A 17,456-nucleotide genomic window follows, 5' to 3' on the forward strand; every position below is an offset into this window, starting at 1 on the left:
GCACAGGTTCTTTTCATGAGCTGTCTGATGCAAACACTGGAAATATGTTTTCGATCTTCTCTGGACTAGCTTTTGCAAGAGTTTGATATACGCAACAACTCCACTGGCGGTAGTGTTCTACTGTTGATCTGATTGGCTGAAAGTTGTCTTTGACAGATGATCGACAGAGGGTTTTGTCCAATCAACTGCCCAGGTTTAATTTAAAAGTGTCTGCCATTTTCAAAATAGTTTCTATTGGCATCTATACATACATTTGGTCAATTCAAATTATCAATGTGAAAAATAAGGCTATGAAATAAAGCTTAAGTGGGAAATTGCATCACCTGAAATTGATGATGACGTCACACCCCTCCTTGATTTTCCTCAAACAGTTGCTCACACATTATAGCTCAGCTGGCCTTATTGAAAGAGAGCTTCTTTCCAACATTCACAAACTGAGGTGGACAAAGACATTGCAGTGCAGCAAGGACAGAATCAGATTTTAATCGACTTTTTATCAAGCCAATACTAATCAATTCAAATATGTCAAAAATGCCTCTAATTCTGATCTGTGAGATCAACTCATGACATCCCTAGTTGTGATTGTGACTCAGAACTGTAGAATACAATATTTAAGGTTGCTAATCAGACCCAAGAATGAAAATTGCCTTAAAGGCAAAAGTACATTTGTATAAAAAAAGAAATGTTGGCATCCACAACAGCAGCTGCGTTTACAAAGAACAGTCATGAACTGGGACGATTACATTGTACCTCATCAGGCCAGATGGGTGCAGAGTTTATGAGAGTCAGGGAACACTCACACAATCATTATTAGAACCATATTGTTCTCCTAGCCAGGTAAATTCAATGAGGACTGTAATAAAAAAACACCTGGGAGGCACACACAAATATATTGGATCCAATGTTATCTGCTCAAAGTGAGCTCAATGTGTGGTCAAGCATCACAATCTGCACTGAAACTGTTTCCACAATGAATAATTACCTTAATTAATATCTATAACAAAAGACAGAAGTGATAGTCTCCTCACTAATCAAATGCAAAAGAATCCATGAATACATCAGATAAAAGCATTTGAAGCTGTCCTGCCTATGGATGCACCAAACTAAGAATTGATTGCTGATGTACTGCACACTGCATGTTTTCTCTATAGGACCTCTGAGTAGTAAGTTGAAAGAAAAAATAGGTTTATTGAGAAGATGCTGACATTGAGAGAAGCCAGTTTAAGCAGTTCTGGCACCTGCAAAGGATGCCCCCGGGTGCCTCCATTTAGAGCTATTCTTGACTTGACTGACTGGAAGAAGACCTCGAGATAGGCCTTCTTTCTCTCCTTTAACCTTCCCATAATTTGTCCCTTCATATCACTATGGTTTTCCATTTACTCAGAATCCCACGGGATTAAAGCAGGTGACCATTATCTAAACCTAACTTCCTTTCCTAACCACCTTGACTGTCTATATCATTCTTTCACGCTCTGTTTGTGTTTGTCACTGTGCACCTACCTGTCCAGGCTTTCCGTCTTGTATAGAAATCTGCTATATTCATCCAGCAAGGAGGCATGTGTTTGTAGAATAATGACATTGTAAACCACCACAGCAGTCAACATGATAATCATCTTCAGCTCGTAGTTAATCCTCAGGAACACTGAGCAAGAGATGAGGCCAAGTATGCAACTGTAAATTAAATACTAGACGGACACAAAAACAGACACACAGATGTGATTTAGTTAAAACTTAACAAAGACAGTAAAGAAGTTTTAAGGAATCGCAAAAAAAAAAAATGTTTTACTTACAGGAAGGTAGAAATTGTTATTGCCTGTGAAGGTGATTAGTTGTCCATTTAGGTAAAACAGTGTTTCATTGGATGAATTGTAAACGGGAACAGGAGCCAACAAATTGTCTTCCAAAAAGAACTAGAAAAAGTCAACAGAAATGAGGGGTTAGTCTCATTTTTGGCTAGTGCTAAATTGTTCATCTAAATGCACCAGTAAACAAAGCACAGAATTCAAATGCAAATTACAAACACACTTTCCCTGTCTGCTGGCCCTGCACGTCAGCATATGAAAAGACAAACTAGTCCACATTGTACTCTCAAGAGGAAAAAAATGTCTTGTTAGATAAGAGGCCAATAGTGACAACCATTCAATAAGGTTCCTTAAAATGAACCTCAGGATAAGATGAGGTTGGCTTGCGACACAGAGCAAAGCCAAGTCAATTTAGTTCATCCGCCCAGAGCAACTGACCTACGTCGGGCTCAAAACAAGATTATAATCTGTGGAATCGATTTGTGTGAAGGCCTAAACCAGGGCCCTGACACCATGCTTTATCATACAGCTTCCCTACAAGCCTCAGGCAACCATCTCACCTTTAACCAAGCCTTTTTTATTTTTGAAACAGAATTAAAAAGACACATCCATAAATTGATAGAAATGAGCAAAAACATGAAAAAAATATACACAGTATTCCCTTATCGCTACATGCAAGTGGTGTTGGCACGGTTATGCATACTAATATACAGCTTAGCAAAAGGAAAGAATGCAAATAATATTACATCCAATTTGTTGATGGCTTGACAAACAAAAGAAATGTAAAGCATAGAGATAAATACTATATTAAAATGCTGGTGCATACAGTCTATAACCATGATGACTGAGACATATCAACAAATGTGTATTAAATATCTTATTCATTTTTATGACAACAGGTTTACATACGATAACCTTTTTCATAACACTGGTTAGAAATAAGGCGGATGTCATCTGAAGGATTGTGATGCTTCATTCTTAATTAAGCCTAATTGGTGTAACCCCCCCCCCATTTCTGCAATACCTGCACATAAAAGCTTACCATGTTGAAGACTGCCATTATGAGTATTAGAGCTGTGGTTGTCATGGTGAGAGTGATGCGGGGCCATGGCTTGTTGGCAATAATGACTGATGACCTCAGCAGCCACATCCAAGAAGTGGAGGAGCTTTTACTGCAGTGCTGCAGGGACATGTACACATAACAGCACACAAAAATACAAGAACGTATGAGTCCAAGTAGACAGGGGGGCTTGGGAGCTGAGATATTAAGGGATACAGACAGACAGAAAAGTATGGTGAAAACTGTGACATAGCAGTTCACACACTGAAGCACCTAGAACAGATTTCAATCAACTTAATGGCACATGCTGCAAAATCGTTAAAACTACATATAATAACAGCACTACAAAATTACCTCAAGTGATTACATCATGTAATATGCTGTATAAGGCATCCAACAAGACCCTTCCACCTCCGTTTTCACTGATCAAATCATTTTAACTGAGCTGCAATCACACTCTTTAATGTAAGTCAGCATATGACCTGACAGGCCACACACTTTATGATAATACTATATTTATATACTACCCCTCAGTGATGCAAAAATGGGATCTCCCATGTGCATCTTGCAGTCAATTACTTTGTCCTCCTTGCAACACTGCCTTTCACCGAATGTGTTCCATTGTAAAACAATGGCAGTGAAAGCCCAAATTATATCTGAGCAACATTTGGGTTGAGTAGATGTGACATTTAAATCGCTCAGCAATGTGCATCACGATACAATAAAGTGAGGATGGCAGAATTTATCATGCACCAGTGGGACAACTGGAAACACAGAGCAAGTGGGAAACATCATTTTGTCTACAATACAAGAAATTCACACGCAATTTTCACCAGTGAACAGCAGTTCAAATAATAATATGTATGACTTGGATGTTACATATGAATGAGAATTAAAAGTCAAAGTAAGATAATCTGTCAGGTTTTGGAGAACTAAGGTAGAAGATGCCAAGTAACACAGTCAGGGAGCCAACAGAATATGCAAGTCAGTTCATCAAATAACCATGTTTGACCTTTCTAAGGTATCTAGCATAATCCCATCCTAAACAGTGAAAAGGTTTCTGCAAGAAATGCTACATGGGTCAACACCTTATTCTGTGACTTGGAATGGAAAAACTGAGTACATGCATGGTGAAGGCTGCTGGTGTTGTGCTGCAACTGACTGACGTGTTACAGTGGTCTGATTTTCAAATGCAATCCAAGGTTATATTAGTGGAAGGAAAGCTGTATGAATAAACATTTGGACTTCAAGTCTTTCCATCTTCATTAACATCACCAGTGGCCAACAACAGGGACCACATGAATGATTTTGAAATGACACAGACTTCATGATAAAATATCTGCTGCACTGAATATTTCACATTTCAGCTGTAATACTTGACATGTTTCATGGCCATCTTGTAAGTACAATGCTATAATGAGATTAAGGAATGATTTCATTGTTGATCTTGTCTCATGTCATGACCTGAACGTGCTCTAGAAACTGAGGCCTGTCTGCAACAAGTTGCCACGGAAAATACATGCATCCTAGTTACAGAGCCTAACCCTTCTGTTCACAAAGGAACAATGGATTCCAGGTTGGTTCTGAAGCTCTACAGTGAAGCTTTAATGAGTGACTGCAAATTCCACACAATGAAAAATGAAAAAACAAGTTGAAAAACATGCAGCAGGGGGTTTGTCAATTTTATCTATCAAGTATGGTGGTCTGTTTTTGAGCCTTGGGCAACATCCTTGGGGAGCACAGTTCAGGGCCAAGAAGCATTCTCACTTGATAAGAAGTAAAAGATCAGACGATGGGTGGAATGGGTTATAAAGGCCTGCAGCTTATGAAGATTTTGTAGCACCTTTAATGTTTTAATAGTTGTTTCTTTTTTTCTTTTCCATCTCATTGTATGTCCTTCTTTCTGGTCTTTTATTCATCCTAACTAGACACAGAGTATTACTGAATAAATCTTAAGCAATTTTTGAAGCCTTAGACTATCTTCTAGTGGCTAGATGATGCCTGCTCTTTCAAAATGTTTTATAAGGGCATGATAAACAATCTCATAGACCTATTTTAGACCCATGGTCAACCCTCATTAATAACCATTTAAAAATCAACACAACCTTTTTTAAATCATTTACAATTCAAACTCATGAAGGATGCTGCAAACCCCAGAATTACAGTATGTTTGCCATATGGGAAATCAAACATTCCCCGCTACAAAGATGCAGATTAAAACATTTTTGCATGACATATCACTGATAATCTATACATGCCTATGTTGCCCAGAAATTGACGAATGACTGTCTGCTGAAGCACGCACCACAGCAGTGGTGTGCACATGTTCTCTAAGGGGCAGGGGGGGAATAAAGAGGTAGCACCTGTTCTATGCACAGGATAATGATTCAGGGGCACTTAGGCTAACAACAAGGGTACTTATTCGGCCATAAAGCTGACCAGAGGGGCACTTGGATCACTCATGGGCCTCTGGTATAACATTAGGACAAACAATAGCACACAACAGTACTATTAGAGAGCAGTAATATCCTAGTCAAATATAGGTTTTACTATCAAAGGACACTTGTGTCATGTGATTGCAGTAAATAGACTCACCAGAAAGTGCCCGATGAAACATATGAACAGGATCAAGGAAAGGATAAGAAAAGCCATTCCAAAGGATATTCCCAAGACAGTTGTCCTAAAAAAAGGCAATTTGTCACCAAGTTCAGTTTCCATTTACTCAGAAATTAATGTCATTGTGCAGAATGTCAGTAGCAAATTATTCGTCAAGAGACATAAGCAAAGTTTAGCTCAGCAATGTATATTGCAGGAGAATAAATATATATGCTGTTTTCAACACTAACACACAGTCAATCATGTTAACAGTATTGTTACTTCTATAAGAGTGTGAAATAAAGCATACATACTTAGGAAGGACGAGTATCTGCACAATAAAAATGCAGAAAAAGATCAAACAGGCGCAGGTGACATAGTATTTGAAGGCTGGCAAGGTTGTTGCTCTGTACTGAAATGATAAAAAGAAGGTTTAAAACCACTCTGATTTTAAAGTCTCTTCAAAAACTCCTCAACTGTACACTCAAACACTACAAGTCTTCCTGTAATTTACAAGATTTCAGGGTACTTTAAGTGTAGGCAAAGGAACAAGTAGCTCTGTAAATAACTGTTCTGATATATCCGCTCAGGGACAAATGATGCCAATCTACTTGTACAGCCTCTTACCTCCTTCTCTAAGGATTTGTTGTGAAAGAATAACGATATTCTTTGGATGTCCTCAGACTTAAGCCACTGTCTGGAAATATAAAAAACATAGCACAGATCAGATTGGAAGACGAATATAGGCCCTGTTCAAAGTATATAAGAAACAATTAAGATTCAAGTTCATGTTCAGTAGGGGTATGGAAGGGCCAATATATAATGAAGATACATTACATGCTGTAATTTTCCATGTTTCATCAAATGCAGTTTTCAAAGATAACACACCACATCACTTCTATTCCTTCTTTCGCACATAATTAGAATTATCAATATTTGTTTTTTCTTTAAATTGACCCATACTTTTGTGAATTTATCCCATCGAAGGTCCTGATCATCCTCTCGTTAAGTTCCTCCTCAAACCGTTTCTTCTGAGACTTTGTTCTTTAATGGGTAACAAGAAGAGAAAAAGAGTCAGAATATATTTTCAAGTTCAAATAAAATTAGTCACACACATCAAAGCCTCTAGCACAAGTCCAGTCTGATTAAACATCTTGTCGTCTGCCTCTGTACTGTTCAGGGGCCTGATAATCCTGCCAAAGAAAATTGTGCTGGAGCTGTAAAATGAGCAGCTTGCCTTTCTGATCTCCTCTGGAAGTGATACTGCCCCATTGGCACATCCTAGACACAGAGCGAGAGGAGAGAGATGGGTTGCAAGCTACAGCTGAACTTCCCCATCACTTTAATCACAACATATGTTCGGCGAAAATTACACACAGCAGTGTTGATCTTCCCGTTCTCATTAGTCATGCTGTCTCTGTGGTGCAGGTTGGCAAAGGGCTTGGCTGCTCCCCAGGACTCCAGGTAGCGGGTCATCCTGACTGACGCTCTCATCTTTGCTCCGTCTAGAGTGTGTCTGGGACGGTAATGATGCTGTGGGCTCCGACGCTCCACCTGGGCAAACATGGAAACTGCGTTATTCTACTGCATTTTATCAATGTGTTATGTCCACTTTACTGTAAGTCACATTTGTGCTACGGTACCTTTGGGTTGATGACCAGATACGTGATGACTCCATGTTCCTTTAGGTAGGGGTCTCTTTCTTGTCCTTCCCCATCTTCCACTTTATAGGAGCCGTTCAGGTGCTCCAGCGTCACTGATGTGATGTGGACTCGCCTGGCAATAAACACTACAATCAATGAATGGTTTTCTATGATATAAATGACATATCTGGGTATTCTTCTGGCATCCCTCAGCAAAGATTTACAGTAACTAAAAAGACAAAACTGATGCAGACAAATAATTTCAAACAATGAGAGGATACTTTATGCAAATGGAATCACATGCTTCTATTTAACCGCCAGTTAACTCACCCTGGTACACCTCCTGCCTCCATATGATTGGCTAGTGTGACATCATGTGACCAAACATCATACTGCCATTTCTGGAGGCCAATCACACCACACAGGACATTCCCAGAATGCACGCCGACACGCATGTTGATGTCAACCCCCGTGGCATCTCGCACTTTCCTGTCATGCAACAAAAAACGGTTTTACTAAAGTGGATCACCCATACCAGGCGCCTTGTACATTTTCCAAATGCATGTTTTCCAGATGGTATAGGAAGAGAACTGAAACACTAGGGGGGGAGGGGGGGAGAGCGATGGAAACCTCCCACAGTGATTGTTTTCAGAGTAAACCAGTTCTGTTAATAAATATAATAATCCTGGTTTCAAATTTTCCTTAATTAAAGTTTGTTAATTGAGGTCTTTCTCTCGACATTAATCTATCCCCGCTCCCTTCCCTCTGCCTTTGGACCTCACACTTAGCATCCGCTCACCACCACATGTTTGATGCAGCTGAACTGGCAATTAAGAAAAAGTCTCTACAGCTGAGCTAATGGTTAGTGAGGACTTACCACCATTACAGATAAGGGGGCATTTCAATTCATCAGAAAGCACTGTGTCTAAAGGCATATCCAAACGATCTTTGAAAAGCAGGTAGTCAAATAGTACCTAAAACTTCTAGAAGTGCTACCAGTAAGTTCTAGTAAGTTCTATTTACCATTAGTAAGTCACAGTCTGAGGATGCTTCTATGATTAACTAAGATAACAGAGAAGTGTTACTTTACCAGCACTGTTATGTAAGTGGCACTTACTTGATGGCCTCACACATGTCAAGACCCATTTTCACACAGTTCTTGGCATGGTTCGGCAGAGACTCCGGCAGGCCGGACACACAGTAGTAACAGTCACCGAGGATTTTGATCCGCATACATTCATTTTCCTGCATGTGAAAAGGTGAAACACAAGCTCAGCATGGGGTCACATTGATGGCCAGTACAGGCAGCTTTTGAATTTAATCACATAATAGCATGAAATAAAATAATCTGTTTGACAAATACTTGCAAGTATATGACAAATATATCATGAAGCAAGAAAAATGGCATCGTTTAGCCTTCAGTAAAAAGCAAAATTAGTACTTGTTATGATTTGTTACTTCCAGAATCCAATAATTAAATGTTTACCTTGGCAATTTGATCAAATTTGCCAAAAAGCTCATTCAGCATGTGTACGAGCTCTCCAGGTGAGCAGTCACTGGCAAGCCTCGTGAATCCCACTATATCAGCATACAGTATACTAAAGATGGAACATTATATATTCATCAATATATTATAAAATATTGGTTTTAAATGTTTTCCAGTAATAACTGTAGCATTCAAAGACATGAAAATAAATTTGCGCTGTGCTCTGAGAAAAATATGTACTGTAAAGTACAATACTGCTCAGTCATATAAGCGGTAAACAAAATAAATAATACATGCCTGACATTAGTGTGTCTTTGGACATAGAGGTTGTGAAAATTGTTTGTGTTCTCCATTTGGCCACAGTTTGGACCCTTCAGTCTCTGGATTATCTCAGCTTTCATCACCCGGGCAATGTGAGCTGGCAGCAGAGACAGCAGGAGACGCTCCTGATGGCAGCAATACAAAGACAGAAGAAGAAAGCAGTTCAAGGATGGTCACAAGAAAAAGCAGATTATTGTAATACATATAAGGTTTCATATCAGAAAATACATAATTTTGATTCAACAATGCCTTAAATGTGTTGTTTTTTCTTCTGGTGTGCCCTTGAACATTGATTTTGTTTTGGTTTGGCATCCAGGACAGACGCACTGCATGGGATATCCAAATTGAATGCCCAACAGTTAGTTCAGTAGTTGAAGCTTACGATAATTTTCTCACAGGCTTTTGATTGCTTCATGGCCCCAGGGATTCACTCAGTATGTCAGTGGCATGACCCCAAATTTTGTATAATTAAAAGTAATGCATATGCAAAACAAGAACAAAGCTTTGTAACAAGCTCTCAGATCCAAAGTTGGTTGGTTGTTTTTTGTGATCAAAGTAAAATCACCAGGGACCTTGACTGAAAAAGTTTTCATTTTCAGCAAACGGATATTTAATTGAATTCATCTAATTCTGAAGCATTAACCTTTAATGGCAGGAAGAGACAAAAAGCTCGTCTTTACGTCACCAGCCTCAACAAAAGCTATGAAAGTTAATTGGGCAAAAGATTGTGTCATGTTGACCTCCTCTAACTCAAAGTAACTATTAATGTTAAGAAAATCAAAAAACAACCTGCCAACCCAGCTACCAGAAGACAGACTCACTGGTATTTGCATACAGGCTTTTCTTTAATCTAGTGGTAGCTTAGCATCTCTCTCTCTGTTTTTCTCTGAGGCTACTGTAGGGAATACTCTGAGCCAACCTACCTTGTAATTAGCAAATAAAACTCCTCTTAGGGTGAGGAGAAGTTCAAGATGGGAGAAAACACTTAATTAAGCCAATGTCACCTCCAACTCAAGTTTTCTGCACCATTGATCTTCTCCCTGCACTGGTGCTAAAGATCAGAGGGTTCATGATACCTGCTGACAAACACACAGTCCCCCCCCTCCCCAGACCACTCATACCAAAAATGTATGCACTCACTGTACTGCAGGGCACTTTGGATAAAAGCATGCAGCAAACAGCATATATTATGAGTGCCCGAGAGGCCTGTGTCTCTGCACAGTTACTACCATCTGTCGCAGGCAGCAGTGGCTCTCCAGGGCTACTGCCAAACGCTCCACCCAAAGGCATTTTCAGCTTCACTCATGGTATTTGTACCAACACAAGCTGGATTCACCATTGGAATAACCAGCTCCACCCCAAGCCTGGGCACTCACAACAACAGTGGGATTCACTCATCAGATAGTTACCCAAAAGCTTGAAATGCAGCAGCTGTGGTAAACAGCTAGCCACAACCCAGGCAGACACAGCAGTAAGCTTTAATCAACACCTAGCTAATTTCTAACAGGAAGCCATGCAGCAGTATGAAGCAGCAAATACCTTGCATTAGTTGTACTCACCTGTTCTAGAGAAAAAGTACAATTGCATAGATACACAAACAATGTGGCTGTTCGACAGTATGCCATAGAAAAAAATGGGGATGTAATCTGTTCACAAACAGCATTCAAATTGTTTTTTTAGAATTTAAAAGAGATGGTGAAAATGTGGACGCAAAGAAATGTTTTATTATGAAGGAGCAGATGGACACTTTGGTCATGTTAGAATGAGGCACACTGTTATCACATTTTGGGAAAATCCAGTATTTGGGAAATTGTATTTACAAACCGCACATTTAAAGGGGCTCTGTGGAAGTCAGTCATTAGGTTTTTGTTAGTGGACTTCATATCTAAACAATAGCTACTGTTGCTCTCTGTTAGCAAAGAAGAGAGGCATTGAGGCAAAGCACTTGAGAGCATAAAGTCACATCTCTTCAACTGTTGCAGAAAATCTGACCAGAGTCCTTCATAAATAAATCCACAGTCCAGATGCATTAGACAACTATAACAAATCGTCAGATTTTTTAGGCAATGTTTCATCTTTCATGTAACATTACAATCCACTCACATATGGCCAAGAAAAACTGCTTAATACATGTAAATTGCTGTAAATTGTTGAATATGGCCCCTTTATCAAAGGTTGTAGAGCCCCCTTATGTTAAATGATGTAGTTGCAGATATTCTTATATCTTCTTAATCAACTGCAGAGATTTCAGCCACACGATGCTTAAGAGCTTTTACTACAGAGAATTTAGTGCACATACAGTAGGCTCCAGGGACTCAACATAATCATCACACTATCTTAGGTCATTAACAATTACCACATTCTGTAAAACACAATTCCTGGCACGAGTCCTCTGTGGACTTCCCTTTCCTTCCCATCGGGCGCTAACAGTTGTAAGCACAGCATGGAGATCAACGGTAAATTCACAGTGAATGATGAACAGTAATTCAGCACAATGCAGCTGCACGGGACACACATGTTCATTGACAGAACAAAGAATTAGCTTTAAAGATGCATTTGAAGTTGCACAGACAATTTTCTGATAAAAAACAAGCTCAGCACTAGCTCTTAAAAGTAGTTGCCAAGCTGGCAACCGGGAAGCAGCATTTGATTGTAGTAACTGCAGACATGGTTTCCATTTTTAGACGTATTTATGTAACCAAGTACATTGGAGCATCGCACCAGCCCTAGTCATGTTTAAGTTCCTGTTTGAACATTAATGTGTTGCTTATAAAGTATGAAAAAGGGGAATTAAGTTAATGTAATTGTTTTCATTGAACATTGGATTTATCGAAACTGTCATTATGGAATTATTTCACAAAGTCTCTAAAAAGACACTGGAGTTTCAAGCTGGATTACAAAGCTTCTGAAAGGGATATGACTGCACCAGAGCATACATTGGAACAGTTAGTTTAAATGTTAGCTTCTGGGGATAGCAAGTCTCTCAATGAGGCTATTTAGAGATATTTAACATTAATACCGTTATGTCATTACTTAACATATATAACATTGTAAGCCCAGTGTTATCCTAAAATTGTCTGGTATGTCAGATTTTGCCTCACACAATAGGGACGTCAGTAGATCAGTCCAGTTCAACACTTGGTGATGAGACAGACTCATGCCAAAATTAATTAGCTAAATTAAATTTAAACTGCTAATGTCGAGCCCTATATAAAAAAAGCTGAACAGTTTCTCTGAAGTGGATGAAAAAAACAACAGAAAAATTCAGCAAAAACCCTTATAGCACTAACATCAGTTATTTTGCTCTGGATTAAATATCATTCTACATGTGTGCCATAATGTTGTTTTAATGTATTTACTCATTGTCGTCATTATCATTATAATGACTGCCAGACTCGTCTCACCCATCTTTCATAATCCACTCCTCATTCTCTCTCCCCATCATTTTACATCATAATTGTAATCCACACCACCGTCATCACCGTCATCACTGCCACATGTACTCAATTACTCACTGCCTGTCTGGCTTTCACTGGCTCACTGGTAATTAGGACTCATCTAAACTACTTTACCTGTTGTCTCTTCTCAAACTCCAGTTTAATTGGGGACTTGATGCAGTTGCAGGTGTCCTGATAAGTCTGTTTAAGCGCCAGCTCCATTAGGTGCTTATGATACGCCCCTGCCATGTTTCCACACATGAAAATGATGATATTGGCCAAAATCTGTAAAGAGGCAGAAGTCAGACAAAGCTGGTATTAGATAAATATCAGACCAAAACAAGTTTCAGGTCAAATATTTTAATGGTTGACAAATAATCAGGCATTCATTTGAAACAGTAAACACAGAGCTGTAAAAGGGAGTACACTGAACATAAGCTTTGTACACAAATGAAACTGACAAGGTCAGAAAAGCCATTTTAACTGCAGTGGCCACAGTTTAAAGACAACTACATTAGATATTAGACCAGGAAAACCGCAATATGCTTTAGCAGTCCGGAGGAAGCAAGGAGTTTAATGATATGATGTAACCAAGGCTTGAAAAGCAACCAAGGCTTTTCCTTAGGGGTACTAACTAGGCCCCTGCAACCAAGATCATGCAGTAATGTCGACATCTAGCACCACACATTGTATTTCAGGACAATGCGGCATTCATAATCTACACAGCTTTATTCAGTTAGTGTAAGAATACAGTTTCCATCTGCTGATGGTATCATGATTAAAGAAAGAGTACAATGGTGAGATAAGAGAATAAAGTGTGTGTGTGTGTGTGTGTGTTGTGTGTGTGTGTGTGTGTGTGTGTCTGAACAGAGCCCTCTGTTTAGTTGTTTAATGGCTAAAAATAGCATAATGTATTCCTAGCATCAGCTGTATTGCAGCTCGATCGACCTCCCCTCTACTCAGCTGAAGAAATAAGAAATGAAAAATATTTTCATATAAATTCAGGTTAATCTCACACATGGAGGCCTGGATGTTTCTTAATTAGTGCTATAACACTACATACCACCACAGGGTCTATTTGACCATGGCGTGGCTTAAGATCCAGTTAAGATGGATCTTCATAGGTACATTACATCTCCATTGTATTTATTGTGATATAGCATTTTAACTAATCAGTATCTAACATTTCCCAACCCCATACTACACCTTTGCTAGACGATGCTTGAAATGTCAAACTCATCAATAAGATGGCCTCAAAGCTTTCATCAAATTAAGTTGAAATCATGATCAAGTTGTAGGTTTTCTTGACCACAGTTGCCTATTTATTTATTTACTAATCATACATCTTGGAGATGTCTATCAACAAGACAGTATTTTCCCAAGAATTCTTAATTTAGCTTTATCTGCTCTTAACTCTCCCAAACATGCTAATTGTGTCATAGAAAATGAATCAAATGTTTATTTTTAGTCCAATTTCTACCTTTACACATACCTCCTTGCTCACTTGCCCATATGTGCATCCTAAGATTTAAGCTAGTTTGACAACTAGTTGAGTTTGATATGTCTTAAGATCAAAACAGAGGGAGATCACTCATTTTGATTTTGCTAACTTGCCATTTCTCTGAAATTACCCTCAGGCCAATCATTTTCTGACCCTCTAGTTTAAAGGATATAGGTAATTAGTCATCCATTTATCATTTTTCTTTTCTTTTTTTTCGGTGAGCACATGGCATTGCAGGCTCACACGACCACAAGCACAAGCATTGCTCTATACTTTTGACTTGTATTCACATCCGACTCACTCTTCATTCAGAAGAGACAAGGTGAGTCACTAACATCGTCAAGGCAAATACTGTACCTGATGCTTACAACCATGTCATACTGTGCTTTATTCGAAGGAAAAGAAAGAAAGGATGAATACAAGAAGCTTATGTCCAAGGACAGTTGTCCCTGCCATGCACTGTCCCACTATAATGGCAGAGACTACACAACAAGAAACTGTTGTTATTATATGACATACGACTAAAGGCTCTTCACTATATACAGAGTTGAAATTATGATCTGTGAAATGTGCAGTCTCTTCTGCTTATTCTAATTTCAAAAAAGTGTTTGATTTTCATTCACATTTCATGCATCTCTGGCAGGACTAAACAGAAAGCTCCATTAGAGAAACCAATATTATAGGATGTGGCCCAGTGATAACAGGTAATGTACAAAGACCCAGGAGGACCAAATAACCTTGTGCTCAATATTTTGCAATATAAAGCAAATGGACAATTTAATGGTCTCTAGTATTGCATTTTAGAAAAGAAAATTTTTGTCCTGTCCTTCACTCTTTCACTCGCAGGCCTGTTCCATCCTCTCATTTCTGCCTGCCGCGTCTCATTCTCCCCGGTTTTCCTTTGACTCACAGGCTCTTTCTTTCCAGCATGATGGCAACCTTATTAACACACTGACCATTTCAATTTGCCCTCTCTTTTGACGTAAATGTGCACAACAGATTTACATTAAAGCACACAGAGAATAAGCCTGTGACCTTTTGCATGAAGAACAATTTGTTTTTGTTAGAAAATCCACATTAATGAATATTTTCTTTTTTATCTATTCTATAGCTGCAAGCCAGACAAGACAGGTACAAATACACACACATTAAGCCTGTAATTAACTTTACTTCCCACAGACAATCTGCACTTACACTACCAGTCAAAAGTTTGGACACACCTTCTCATTTAATTTTTATTTTCAATCATTGTTTTTTCTTTATTTTTATGACTATTTACATTGTAGATTCTCACTGAAGGCATCAAAACTATGAATCAACACATATGGAATTATGTAGTAAGCAAAAAAGTGTGAAAGAACTCTAAATATGTTTCATATTTTAGATTCCTCAAAGTATCCACCCTTTGCTTTGTTGACAGCGCTGCAAAACCTTGGCCTTCTCTCAATGAGCTTCATGATGTAGTCACCTGAAATGGTTTTCACTTCACAGATGTGCCTTGTCAGGGTTCATTTGTGGAATTTCTTGCCTTCTTAATGGGGTTGGGACCATCAGTTGTGTTGTGCAGAAGTCAGGCTGGTACACAGCTGACAGCCCTATTTGACAACTGTTAGAATTCATATTATGGCAAGAACCAATCAGCTAAGTAAAGAGAAATGACAGTCCATCATTACTTTAAGAACTGAAGGTCAGTAAGTCCAGATAATGTGCAAAAACATTGAATGTGTCCCCAAGGGCACAATGAAACTGGCTCACATGAGGACAACCCCAGGAGAGGAAGACCAAGAGTCACCTCTGCTGCTGAGGATAAGTTCATCCGAGTCACCAGCCCCAAAAATCGCGAGTTAACAGCACCTCAGATTAGAGCCCAGATGAATGCCACACAGAGTTCTAGTAGTAGAAGACACATCTCTACATCAACTGTTCAGAGGAGACTGCGTGAATCAGGCCTTTATGGTCAAAAAGCTGCTAAAAAACCACTACTAAGGAAAAGCAACCAGCAGAAGAGGTTTGTTTGGACCAAGAAATACAAGGAATAGACATTAGATCAGTGGAAATCTGTGCTTCTGATGAGTCCAAATTTGAGATCTTTGGTTCCAACCGCCCTGTCTTTGTGCGACGCAGACAAGGTGAATGGATGGTCTCTACATGCATGGTTCCCACCATGAAGCATGGAGGAGGGGGTGTGATGGTGTGGGGGTGCTTTGCTGATGACACTGTTAGGGATTTCTGCATTGCGTTTAGATGGACCATCATTTATTTTTTCAACAGGACAATGACCCCAAACACACCTCCAGGCTGTGTAAGGGCTGTTTGACCGAGAAGGAGAGTGATGGAGTGCTGCGCCAGATGACTTGGCCTCCACAGTCACCTGACCTAAACCCAATTGAGATGATTTGGGATTAGATGGACTGCAGAGTGAAGGCAAAAGGGCCAACAAGTGCTCAGCATCTCTTGGAACTCCTTCAAGACTGTTGGAAAACCATTTCAGGTGACTACCTCATGAAGCTCATTGAGAGAATGCCAAGAGTGTGCAAAAAGCAAAGGCTGGCTATTTTGAAGAATCTAAAATATAAAACATGTTTTGAGTTATTTCACACGTTTTTGTTTACTATATAATTTCATATGTGTTCATTCATGGTTCTGATACCTTCAGTGAGAATCTACAATGTAAATAGTCATGAAAATAAAGAAAAAAACATTAAATGAGAAGTTGTGTCCAAACTTCTGACTGGTAGTGTATTATTCTAAAATACTAACTAAATGCTAACAGCAACAGTGCTAATATAGTTTCCTTTTGCTAATAGTGCAGACAGGTCACTTCCTGCAGCTCTTTCTTGAATAACAAAAGACTGATCACACATCAGCACAAATCAAAAAGTGTTCCATAACCAGGACCTAGAGCATGCAATACCTATAAAACAATTAACAACCAACAACAAACTCATACTAAGGGTACAGCCGTATACAGCATCCTTACTGAGAAAACAGGATTGGATGTTCAGACAAAAATGCTGTTCTAAATATATATCAGATGAATGTATTTAGCACTGTGAATACAGCAACAATCTACCTGGTTCCCCTTTATGTTTGACAAAAGCAAACATCAGGGGCAGAGGCTATGTGCATGAATGTGCACTGCTGGCAGGGTTTATGTTCACATTTATTCACTGTATTTGGGACAGACGTGCCTCTTGCTGTCCACTCAATTTATTGTCTCCTCTATGAACATTTCCAAACACTGAAAGAAGACACACAATCTGAGTTATTTTTTTTCTAAATTAAAGGCATTACATTTACAAACCTGGCTTAGTTCACATTTGTTTATTTCTATGGAAAGTCTGACAAACAAGTCTGAACTTTGTGCCACAGAACAGTGTCATATCACTGAGTTTATGCAGAGTTCGGTAGATGAAATGATTTACTAGAGCCTTTGTAAGCTGCTTTCTAAAGGGGTTTTTAGCAGCCCATACATCGTATGGAATATTTTAAAATCTTCTTTAAATAAGCATCATATTTAATTGAGAATTTATTCAGCTACCTATTCATTCGCGCTTTGTGAGCCTGAAACATCTGGTAGAGGAGCCTGAGTGCAGTTTGGTAGATTACTA

General features: G+C 39.0%; 1 protein-coding gene across 2 annotated transcripts in view; it reads right to left on the reverse strand.

Annotated features, from left to right (window-relative positions):
- Positions 1-17,456, reverse strand: part of adcy2a (adenylate cyclase 2a) — a 64,321-nt gene that overhangs the window by 14,825 nt on the left and 32,040 nt on the right. Inside the window, exons 4-18 of one of the 2 annotated variants that reach the window (XM_030393895.1) lie at positions 12,480-12,629; positions 8,884-9,032; positions 8,587-8,698; positions 8,218-8,345; positions 7,431-7,589; positions 7,101-7,233; positions 6,835-7,011; positions 6,695-6,738; positions 6,421-6,501; positions 6,085-6,154; positions 5,772-5,869; positions 5,458-5,542; positions 2,845-2,982; positions 1,791-1,910; positions 1,501-1,685 (exon numbers count right to left, since the gene is read on the reverse strand). In XM_030393895.1, coding sequence (XP_030249755.1) covers positions 1,501-1,685; positions 1,791-1,910; positions 2,845-2,982; positions 5,458-5,542; positions 5,772-5,869; positions 6,085-6,154; positions 6,421-6,501; positions 6,695-6,738; positions 6,835-7,011; positions 7,101-7,233; positions 7,431-7,589; positions 8,218-8,345; positions 8,587-8,698; positions 8,884-9,032; positions 12,480-12,629 — 1,829 coding nt within the window. The remainder of the gene's footprint in view (positions 1-1,500; positions 1,686-1,790; positions 1,911-2,844; positions 2,983-5,457; positions 5,543-5,771; positions 5,870-6,084; positions 6,155-6,420; positions 6,502-6,694; positions 6,739-6,834; positions 7,012-7,100; positions 7,234-7,430; positions 7,590-8,217; positions 8,346-8,586; positions 8,699-8,883; positions 9,033-12,479; positions 12,630-17,456) is intronic. The other variant, XM_030393896.1, reaches the window with a different exon arrangement.

Source organism: Sparus aurata, chromosome 17, assembly GCF_900880675.1.
Source record: "Sparus aurata chromosome 17, fSpaAur1.1, whole genome shotgun sequence".
Taxonomy (NCBI): Eukaryota; Metazoa; Chordata; class Actinopteri; order Spariformes; family Sparidae; genus Sparus; species Sparus aurata.